The following is an 11,824-nucleotide window of genomic DNA, read 5'->3' as shown; positions in this document are numbered from 1 at the left end:
AATTTGAAATCGTGGTAGCAGCACTGCAAGTCCCAGCCAGCAGTCTGTAGTAATACCATTAAAAAACGCTTTGAAGCCCTGAAAAGGGCTGTTTGTTTGTATTGTTAGTATTCCCTGCCCACTGGAATGCTAAATCCTACACTGACACTCTCCCTGAGAAGCAGCAGCTCTGTCCCTAATCTCTTTCAGCATGCATGTGAGCCGAGCCTTGCCGGCGCCAATTTTTATATGGCAGGGTCATCTGACCTGGCTAACCAATTGCTGCTATCGACATGTATGGGTCCCACGTGATTGCAGGATGTATCAAAGAGTCTCCTGCATGTGTATTGGCTAAGAAATAGCGCCCAAACTTACAGGAAACGGATGATGAGATCTTCTCGAGTATCGCGAGATGCTCGTACGAGTACCATCGAGTATCCTAATACTTGATCGAGTACCAAGCTCGGACAAGCATGCTCGCTCATCAATACCCACAACCAAGCTCATAAATCACGGCATCCTACAATATCGGTGAATAGACATCACTGGGCATGCATCATATGTTACAATGAAGTGGGAGTGAATCATTCAGTGGCGCATGCGCAGTGACTCTACAGAATCTTCGATACCATCGTGTTTACTGGCTAGCCATCTGCACTATGCTGTCATTCATAACATAAGTAAATATGGGTCAAATAAATTAGAACACTGCATAATAAGGGGCTACCAAAGCAATGTATTACTGTAATAACTTGGCACCGGCCACTAACTGCCCCATATACAGTACTAGCTACTAAGACTGCAGGAGATGATGTAATGAGGCATCACCAGATGTTTACACAGAAGTTGTTAATATAATAATAACTATAAATGTTACAGTCAATTCCAAAAAATAAAAACAAGTGTAATGAATCCTAAAGGACCATGGTCCATTGGGATTCATTACACTTGTTATTATTTTTTCGGAATTGACTGTAACATTAATAATTACAGTCATAAAAAAACACTATATAAAGCCTCAATGCTTCAGATTGTTGCTGTTATATGACATCTACGGACAGAAATTCAGCACGGTTGTACTGTAAGTAATTCTTCCACTATTTGTTACTTTTCTACTGTGACGGCTTAAAAAAAAAAAAGCTGAGAATATAATTGTATCGAACTGGCTTTTTCCTCTTTTGTTTTAATATTTTGCAGATGTTGCTTAGGGGAGACTAAGATTAGTTCCTGACTAAATGGCAAGAGACAAAACTGAGTTTAATGGTTAGTTAAAAAAATAAAAAACAAAAGAAAAAAAAAAAAGATTAATGGTGCGTTCACACCTACAGGATCTGCAGCTGATTTTCTGCAGCAGATTTCAGTTAAATAACTGAACACAGCATCAAAGATGCTGTGTTCAGTTATTTAACCTCTTAAGGACCCATGACGTACCGGCACGTCATGGATCACTGTCACTTAAGGACCCATGACGTACCGGTACGTCATCCCTTTAAACGGGCGCCGCGGCCGGCCGGGTCCCGATCGGGGGAGATAGCCTGCTATAATACATAGCAGGCCATCTCTCCCTGTCGGCATGGAGGGTTGTTAACCCCCCCCATGCCGACGATCGCCGCTATTGGCTGATAAGCCCAAAGCGGCGATCGGAACCTTTACGGGCCATCGGTGGCCCGATGACCCGGAAAAAAATGGCGGTCGGTGCTGTCCGAGGACGGCACCGACCGCCATTACTGTAAAAAGTAATGGTGGTCACGGCACCACCGTCCCGATCGCCGTGAACGGCCGGCCAGCCGGCGGGCGGTTCACGGCGATCAAAGTCCCCACAAGTAATAAATACCTGCTCCGGACCCCTCAGCTAGGTAGCTGAGGGGTCCGGAGCAGGTATTTGTACATTACTCACCTGTCCCGGGGTCCTGATCGGCGTCTTCCGGGTTCCCGGCGTCCTCTTCATCTTCGGCTTCTTCCGTGAGTCCCGATCGTCTCTTTCCGGCTCCAGCGTCGTCTATTTTCGTATTTTTCCGGCTCCAGCGTCGTCTATTTTCGGATCTTGCGCTCTGCTGCCCCCTAGCGGCTGATAAGTGTAATACACGTATCAGCCACTACAGGGATGTTCAGAATGTAGTAAAAAAAATATTTTTTTTCCCAATTTTTTTTTTTTCTATTTTCCGCACCCTATCGCCGCTGAGTGTTGATCAGCATCGCACGAAAGTGCGCTGCTAATCAGCAACTCCTCCTTTTTGGCGTAGGGTGGTTTTTTTTTATATCCTACTGCCACGGTCTGCTGATAAGTGCCGAACATAAGTGCGGCATTCATCAGCAACACCATTTTTGGCGTAGTTTTTTTTTGTATACTTACTGTAAAAAACACGTAAAAAAACACTACATTACACCACACTACATTGAATAAAGTTTTACACTACACCACTACATACCCCATATACCAATCCCCATATAAAGATGGCCCCCCAGGGTGTTTTCGGTATCGGACGCATACATTATTATTGCCTCCGACACCGAAACAGCCAGTGAGGATGAATGGGGGGATCCTTCTTTCCTCCATTCATCCTCATCCTCCTCATCATCCAGTGACGTGTCTGGGAGTAGCGTAGCGTACGCTGCCCCCCAGACACGTCTTTTCCGCCAGTACCGTCCCAATAAGAGATGACGGTATGGCGTGAAATTCTCCACACTCTGTGAGAGTACCTCAGGGTACACTTACAGATTTAGGGTACGTGCACACTGCGAAATGGCGAAGGATAACCCTTCGTGCATTCCGCAGCTGGCACCCGCCGGCGGACTGATGCAGGGGCGCGTCTCCGCCCGTGTCATAGACTCTATCCTATGCACGGGCGGATTCCATCATCAGTCATTCCATCAACATGTTGGACGCAGAGCGGAATCCGCCCGTGCATAGAATGGAGTCTATGACACGGACGGAGACGCGCGCCCGCATCAGTCCGCCGGTGGGTGCCAACTGCGGAATGCACAAAGGGTTATCCTTCGCGATTCCGCAGTGTGCACGTACCCTTAGAGTGTATGAAGGAAGGGACACCCGAATCCAGCCCCCAGATGCCCCCTCCCCCCCATCCTCGGAGTTAGTGGGAAGATCGTCCGGGAACTGATCTTCCCACTGCTGGATAAAGGTCACCACCTGTACGGGGATAACTCTTATACCAGCACCCCCTCTTCCGGTCCCTCGCTGCCCGAGCTACTGTAGCTTGCGGCACGATCCGAACATATCAGAAGTAGTAATAGAGCCCTAATATTTAGCAGCCATGCAGCGGACCCAGCGCTTCTGGATATGAAGGACCCCGTATCGCACCAGGACAACATTTTCCAGGTGACGTCCCCCACACTGGAGAACGGGAGACCCCAGAAGAAGTGCAGAGTGTGGTGTAACAGGGGGATCAGGAAGGACACCATTTTCCAGTGTGACACCTGTCCTGATCCCCCCGGCCTCTGCATACTGGATCGCTCCAAGGCGCACCACACGTCACTGGGGTTCTACATTATCTAAATTCTGTCCCTTATTCCTATTTCAGGGGTCACGTTGATCCAGGGATTATTCTGATCGCCATTATGGAGTCGGGAAGGAATTTTTCCCCTGTGATGAGGCTACTGTCGTCTGCCTTACGAGGGGTTTTTGCCTTCCCCTGGATCAACACAGATTGAATTTGATGGACACCTGTCCTTTCCAACCTTATAAACTAATAATTGGCCTAATACCCCCAAATAAATCAGAATTGTCCCTTTTCCCCAGCTAAATAGGTATGGCCGCCATTCCCATTAGAGGATGCCATGATGCAATTACAAAGCCTCTGTGCGGCCAGGACAGTAGAAACCCCCCACAAGTGACCCCATTCTGGAAACTACACCCCATAAGGAATCTAACAAGTGGGGCAGCGGGTATATGGCCCCCTGGTGACGGCCACATTTGGGACGTGAAAATGAAAAAAATGGTATTTTTTTTTTTCACGGCACATGTTCTACACATGTGCCCATCACTAGTGGGGTCCATATGCTCACTGCACCCCTTGTTAGATTCCTTATGGGGTGTAGTTTCCAGAATTGGGTCACTTGTCGGGGGTTTCTACTGTTCTGGCAGCACAGGAGCTTTGTAATTGCGACATGGCCTCCATCCCCCATTCCAGCCTCTAAATGGCGCTCTGTCCTTTTGGTGACTTGCCCTGTGCCCATATGGCAAATTATGTCCACATGTGGGGTATTTTCGTACTCAGGGGAAACTACCCTACACGTTTTGTGTTCATTTTCTTTTTTAACCCCTTGTGGAAATGGAAAAAAATCAAGGCTAGACCAACATTTAGTGTAATTTTTTTTTAATTTTTACTCTAAATCATTGATCTTGTCTTGATTTTTTCATTTTCACAAGGGGTTAAAAGATAAAAAAAACCACAATGTGTAGAGCAATTTCCCCTGAGTACGGAAATACCCCACATGTGGACATAAAGCGCCATGCGGGTGCAGGGTAAGCCTCCAAAGGGAAGAAGCGCCATTTGGTTTTTGAAGGCTGGATTTGGATGGAATGGATTTCGAGGGGCCATGTTGCATTCAAAAGGCCTCTGTGTTGCCAAGACAGTTAAACCCCCCACAAGTGACCCTATTATGGAAACTACACCCCTCAAGGAATGTAACAAGGGGTGTAGTCAGCATATGGACCCCACTGGTGACGGGCACAAATGTGGAACAATGTGGCGTGAAAATGAAATATTAAATTTTTTACACTATAATGTTGGTCTAGCCTTGAATTTATCATTTTCACAAGGGGTTAAAAGAGAAAAAAAAACACAAAATGTGTAGAGCAATTTCCCCCGAGTCCGTAAATACCCCACATCTGGACATAAAGCGCCATGTGGGCGCAGGGCAAGCCTCCGAAGGGAAGGAGCGCCATTTGGATTTTAGAGGTTGGATTTGGCTAGAATGGATGATGAACGCCATGTCGCATTTACAGAGCCCTCGTGCTGCCAAAACACTGGAAACCCCCCACAAGTGACCCCATTCTGGAAACTACACCCCTCAAGGAATCTAACAAGGGGTGCAGTGAGGATATGGACCCCTGGATGACGGGCACATTTGTGCCATGAAAGTGAAAAAATGAAAATTTTCACTTTCACGTCACATTTTTCCACATTTGTGCCCGTCACCAGTGGGGTCCATATGCTCACTGCACCCCTTGTTAGATTCCTTGAGGGGTGTAGTTTCCAGAATGGGGTCACTTGTGGGGGGTTTCCAGTGTCTTGGCAGCACAAGGGCTCTGTAAATGCGACATGGCCCTTGAAATCCATTCCAGTGAAATCCAGCTTCCAAAAGCCAATTGGCGCTCCTTCCCTTTGGAGGCTCGTCCTGCGCCCGCTTGGCACTTTATGTCCACATGTGGGGTATTTCCGTACTCGGGAGAAACTGCGCTACATGTTTTGTGTTTTTTTTTTTCCTTTTATCCCTTTGTGAAAATGAAAAATTGAAGGCTAGAACAACATTTTAGTGTAAAAAATACTTTAGTCTTTTTTCAAGCCATATTGTTTGGAAAATCTGTGAAGCACCTGTGGGGTCCAGATGCTCACCGCACCCCTTGTTACATTCCTTGAGGGGTGTAGTTTTCTAAATGGTGTCCCTTTAGGGGTGTTTTTTAGGTTTTGGCACCCCACAGCCTCTGCCAACCTGAAGTGGTACAGTCAAAAATGACCAAAAATAACGGAGCCATTGAAATTCACTAGGCGCTCCCTTATATCTGAGGCTTGTGGTTGCGTCAAATAGCGCAATAGGGCCACATATGGGGTATTTCTATAAACTGCAGAAACGGGGCAATCAATATTGGGGTGCATTTCTCTGGTAATAGGTTTATAATTATGAAAAATATTGGATTACAATAAAATCTCTGCACAGAAAATTAAAATTTTCAAATTTCTTACACACTTAGCTTTTATTTCTGTGACTCCCCTAAAGGGTTAAAAAACTTTCTGGATGTGCTTTTGCAGAGTTTAGGGGGCGCAGTTTCTGAAATGGGGTGCTTTGTGGGGCTTTCTAACACACAGTCCCCTCAAATACACTTTAAACCTGAACAGTTCCCTAAAAATATCTGATTTTGAAATTTTACTGAAAATTTGGAAATTTGCTGCTAATGTTTTAAGCTTCCTATTGTCTAAAAATAATGAAATATAGTTTAATAAATGCCGCCAACATAAAGTAGACATGTTGCTAATGCTATTTAATATATAATTTATGTGGTATAACCATTTTCTGTATAAGCAGAAAAGGTTTAAAGTTGGAAAAATGCATTTTTTCACAATTTTTCACGCTATTTTGAGTTTTTTCATAAAGATTCGTTATAAGTATCGACTCCAATTTACAAGAAATGTGAAGTACAATATGTCACGAGAAAACAATCTCAGAATCAGCCGGATAGGTAAAAGCATCCCGAAGTTATTAATGAATAAAGTGACACTGGTCAAATTCATAAAATTTGCTCCGGTCCTTAAGGCCATTTCAGGCCCGGTCCTTAAGGGGTTAACTGAAATCTGCTGCAGAAAATCAGCTGCAGATCCTGTAGGTGTGAACGCACCCTAAAAATGTAACTTTAAAAAAATAATTCAAAAATAGGTTATTTCCTGAAACATTGCTATTAAAGACGTAATTCCATCTCAACTAATGTATTGTTGTTTGACTCGTCAAGCTAAGTTTTTTTTTTTTTCCCCAACACACATTAATTTAGCAAACTCTTCTTCTCTTGATATGCTCATTTTCCTGACAGGTCCTTGTCTAGTTAACCGACCCCCACTCTAACAGCTATATCGCAATCTGGGAAGAATCTGACACTTGATTGAAATGAACTGAGAATTACACCTTCAGATAAGAATGAGCTCACGACCCTATAAAATCCTTAAAGGGAACCTGTCATTCCCCGAGCCGGGGCAGAGCCCGGCCGACCCCCCGTTAGAGACACTTATACTTACCCCGTGCACGAAGTCCCACTCCTGGAGCCGCTCCCGCTGCCGAGATATCACCAGGGGGGGCAGGTAGGGGTGACAGGTCCTCTTCAATAAAAAGTATTAGCATTTTACTTAGCACTGTAAGAAATTAAAATAGAAAGTAAAGTGTTGAAAGACAAAATGAGAAAAAAACACTATTTATACACTGGAAGCAAAAACACTCTCCCAGCACTACACACAGCCCAATTCCAAACGTAGTCAATACCAACATCACGGCGTTGAAGCTCTGCAATCTCTGACTCTCATGAACCTTAGAGTGGTGCTCACCATGTGCAGTACATTTCATGTATAAAAGATAAAAGATGCGGCACTCACCACTGATGAAGGAATAAAGATATTTTAATATTACCAGTGGTGAGTGCCACATCTTTTATCTCATTACATATACTATTTATACACTGTGGGCAGGACAATGGCTCAATGGTTAGTACACTTGTAGCTCTGGAATTCTGGGTTCACGTCTCACCACTGAAAACATTTGTAAGAAGTTTGTTCTTCCCATTTTTTGCTTGGGTTTCCTTCTGGTGCTCCATTTCCCTTCCACATCCAAAATATACAGGTCAGTGAACTTAATTAACACTGGGAAGTGTAATGGAGAGAGGGACCAATTTAAGTCATGTAATGCGATATGGACTAAAACATTTAAATATGACAAACAGTTAAATAAGATTCGGGAGGGAAATGATTTTAATAAGAGGGTAGGACTTATGTAGTCTTAGTTGAATTATGTGATCTTTTTTGCCATCAGTCTTCTATGTTCATATACGTCATATTACAGCCAGTAACATCATGAAAGTGTGTGACAAGACGTCTGGGATGATGTTTGTAGAAGTTTCCATGGGGTCAAAATGATGCGATGGAGGCTCCACAGATGCCCATACACCTAAGACCAAAGTCAGCTACATCAGCCAACTATGATGGTTGTGCTTACTGTCTAAAGTGTACAGTGGCTTCCTGACTCTCCATAACAGATGATGTTGATGTCCGTGCTGTCTACTGTGGCAGTAATACTGTTGGCCAAATAGTTGTTAATGTCATATGGCCATGTTTCCATGGTGGAGATTTTAGAGTCTACAATTTGTTCACTTTAATTAACTTTTTAGCACTTTTTATTCACATCAGTGAGAAACATGAAGCCAAATCAAACAGTGACATATTTCATTATAAAAGGAATATCAGAAGTTCCTGAGCTCCAGGCTCCAATATTTGTTCTGGTTTTACTCATTTACCTCATTGTTCTTGTCGGGAATATGAGTCTTCTTCTCCTGGTCTGCCTGGACTCTCATCTTCACACCCCAATGTATTTCTTCCTTGCTAATTTGTCTGTAGTGGACACGACGTCTGTGACTGTCACCCTAGATAAGATCCTTCTAACATTCATCACTGGAGATAACACAATGCACTTCTTGGCCTGTTTGGTGCAGTACTACATGTTTGCAGCATTAACAGCCCATGAACTTTTCATATTGACAGCCATGGGCTATGATCGATATGTAGCTATTTGTAGGCCCCTGAGTTATAAGGTCATTATGAACTATAAGATATGTCTTCTCTTGGCCTCATTTTGTTGGATATTTGGTTTTGTACAATATATTCCCCAGGTCTGGAATGTATCCAAGATCTCTTGTTTTTTCACAAATGTCATTAACCACTTCTGCTGTGACCTTGTCCCTTTCATGGAAATTGCCTGCAGTGATCTCATAATATTGGAAATACTAACCAAAACAGAAGGGCTTATGGTATATTTCATTATTCCATTTCTTCTCACATTAACTTCTTATATCTTTATAATTCGGTCCATAATGCAGATACGTTCCAGTATTGGTAGAAGAAAAGCCTTCTACACGTGTTCCTCACACCTCACAGTCATCATGTTGCTTTATACCACACTGATCTTTCAGTATATTATACCAGGCAATGTCTCAGGCTCAAAGAAATTGTTTTCTTTGTTTAACATGGCGATTGTGCCTCTGCTCAACCCACTTATATACAGTCTCAGGAATAAAGACATCAAAACGGCTTTTAAAAGGAGAATCTGGAAATGTGAAGCAAACCCATTCTGTTGTATAGTGGGCAATGTCATCGGAGTGAAGAAGTAAATCTAACTTGATTTATGAAACACCTACAACTCACAAGTAAGATTTACGTAAAGGTTTCTTTTTAATGGGTTGCCACAGATGTAAAAGTTACTGTATTTACAAATTTGGCATTTTACAAAATGTTTTATTTTTTTTTTCAGTTGAATTCATAATGAATTTACAATAATATGATTTGTAATTAAAAAAATATTTATTAACTGCATGTTGTTATGGGGATAGACATGCTAAATATGTAAATATTTATTAGGACTAAATAAATTTCATTTATTGTAAAAAAAAATAAATAAAAATAATCAATATATATGTGCATTTATACGTTTTTTGTGCATACTTCACTTTTGATTAGGTATTATTTTTCATTACATTTTTCTTTCAAAGTATAACAGTTACATGAATTACAAGAATTCTTAAAAGAAGCAATATATCTCCTTGCAGCTGAAAAGTAGGGAAAGGAATCTGGAGAAGGTAATATTAACCCCTTAAGGACAGAGCCTGAAATGGGCGTAAGGACAGAGACAAATTTTATGAATATGACCTGTGTCACTTTATTCATTAATAACTTCGGGATGCTTTTACCTATCCAGCCGATTCTGAGACTGTTTTCTTGTGACATATGGTACTTTACATTTGTGGTAAAATGGAGTCGATACTCATAACAAATCTTTATAAAAAAACACCAAAATAACGTGAAAAATTGTGAAAAAAATGCATTTTTCCAAATTTGAAACCTTTCTGCTTATACAGAAAATGGTTATGCCACATAAATTATATATTAAATAGCATTAGCAACATGTCTACTTTATGTTGGTAGCTTTTATTAAACTATATTTCATTTTTTTTTAGGCAATAGGAAGCTTAAAACATTAGCAGCAATTTTCCAAATTTTCTGTAAAATTTTAAAGTCAGATATTTTTAGGGACCTGTTCAGGTTTAAAGTGTATTTGAGGGGACTGTATGATATAAAGCCCCACAAAGCACCCCCTTTCAGAAACTGCACCCCCCAAACTCTGCAAAAGCACATCCAGAAAGTTTTTTTAACCCTTTAGGGGAGTCACAGAAATAAAAGCTAAGTGTGTAAGAAATTTGAAAATTTTAATTTTCTGTGCAGAGGTTTTAATGTAATCCAATATCTTTCATAATTATAAACCTATTACCAGAGAAATGCACCCCAATATTGATTGCCCCGTTTCTGCAGTTTATAGAAATACCCCATATGTGGCCCTATTGCGCTATTTGACGCAACCACAAGCCTCAGATATAAAGGAGCGCCTAGTGAATTTCAACGCCTGCGTTATATTTGGTCATTTTTGACTGTACCACTTCAGGTTGGCAGAGGCTCTGGGGTGCCAAAACATAAAAAAACCCCCTAAAAGCACACCATTTAGAAAACTACACCCCTCGAGGAATGTAACAAGGGGTGCGGTGAGCATCTGGACCCCACAGGTGCTTCACAGATTTTCAGAACAATGTGGCGTAAAAAAAGAAAAAATTATTTTTTACACTAAAACGTTCTAGCCTTCAATTTTTCATTTTCACAAAGGGATAAAAGGAATAAAAAACCAAGAACCGTGTAGCGGAGTTTCTCCTGAGTATGGAAATACCCCACACGTGGACATAAAGTGCCAAGCGGGCGCAGGACGAGCCTCCAAAGGGAAGGAGCACCAATTGGCTTTTGGAAGCTGAATTTCACTGGAATGGATTTCAAGGGTCATGTCGCATTTACAAAGCGATCGTGCTGCCAAAACACTGGAAACCCCCAACAAGTGACCCCATTCTGAAAACTACACCCCTCAAGGAATCTAACAAGTGGTTCAGTGAGCATATGGACCCCACTGGTGACGGGCAAAAATGTGGAACAATGTGACATGAAAGGGAAAATTTTATTTTTTTCACTTTTTTTACGGCACAAATGTGCCCATCATCAAGGGGTCCATATCCTCACTGCACCCCTTGTTAGATTCCTTGAGGGGTGTAGTTTCCAGAACGGGGTCACTTGTGGGGGGTTTCCAGTGTTTTGGCAGCACGAGGGCTCTGTAAATGCGACATGGTGTTCATCATCCATTCTGGCCACATCCAGCCTCCAAAATCCAAATGGCGCTCCTTCCCTTTGGAGGCTTGCCCTGTGCCCACATGGCACATTATGTCCACATGTGGGGTATTTACGGACTCAGGGGAAATTGCTCTACACATTTAGTTTTTTTAATCTTTTAACCGCTTGTGAAAATGAAAAAATCAAGACAAGTTCAATGATTTAGTGTAAAAATTAAACATTTTTTACACTAAAAGTTGGTCTAGCCTTGATTTTTTCCTTTTCCACAAGGGGTTAAAAAAGAAAGTGAACACAAAACGTGTAGGGTAATTTCCCCTGAGTAAGAAAATACCCCACATGTGGATATAATGTGCCATATGGGCACAAAGCAAGCCACCAAAGGGACAGAGCGCCATTTAGAGGCTGGAATGGAGGATGGAGGCCATGTCGCAATTAAAAAGCTCCTGTGTTGCCAGGTCAGTAGAAACCCCCCACAAGTTACCACATTCTGGAAATTACACCCCATAAGGAATCCAACAAGGGGTGCAGTGAGCATATGGACCCCACTGGTGATGGGCACATATGTGGAACAAGTGGCGTAAAAATAAAAATACAATTTTTTCATTTTCACGCCACAAATGTGCCCGTCACCAGGGGGCCATATCCCTGCTGCCCCCCTCGTTAGATTCCTTATGGGGTGTAGTTTCCAGAATGGG

General features: G+C 42.4%; 1 protein-coding gene across 1 annotated transcript; it reads left to right on the top strand.

Moving 5' to 3' along the window:
* The first annotated feature begins 8,110 nt into the window (after positions 1–8,110).
* Positions 8,111–9,079, top strand: LOC138766501 (olfactory receptor 5B12-like). Its single transcript, XM_069944091.1, has one exon. The coding sequence runs from the start codon at positions 8,111–8,113 to the stop codon at positions 9,077–9,079; it is 969 nt and encodes a 322-aa protein (XP_069800192.1).
* The last annotated feature ends 2,745 nt before the right edge of the window (positions 9,080–11,824 follow it).

The sequence above is a fragment of the Dendropsophus ebraccatus genome, chromosome 10 (genome assembly GCF_027789765.1).
Source record: "Dendropsophus ebraccatus isolate aDenEbr1 chromosome 10, aDenEbr1.pat, whole genome shotgun sequence".
NCBI classification, from domain to species: Eukaryota; Metazoa; Chordata; class Amphibia; order Anura; family Hylidae; genus Dendropsophus; species Dendropsophus ebraccatus.
Note: the sequence above shows the minus strand (reverse complement) of the source record. Positions and strands in the feature narration are given on the sequence as shown.

Coding starts and splice junctions, on each gene's coding strand:
- LOC138766501 (XM_069944091.1), top strand. CDS start 8,111: ATGAAGCCAAATCAAACAGTGACATATTTCATTATAAAAGGAATATCA.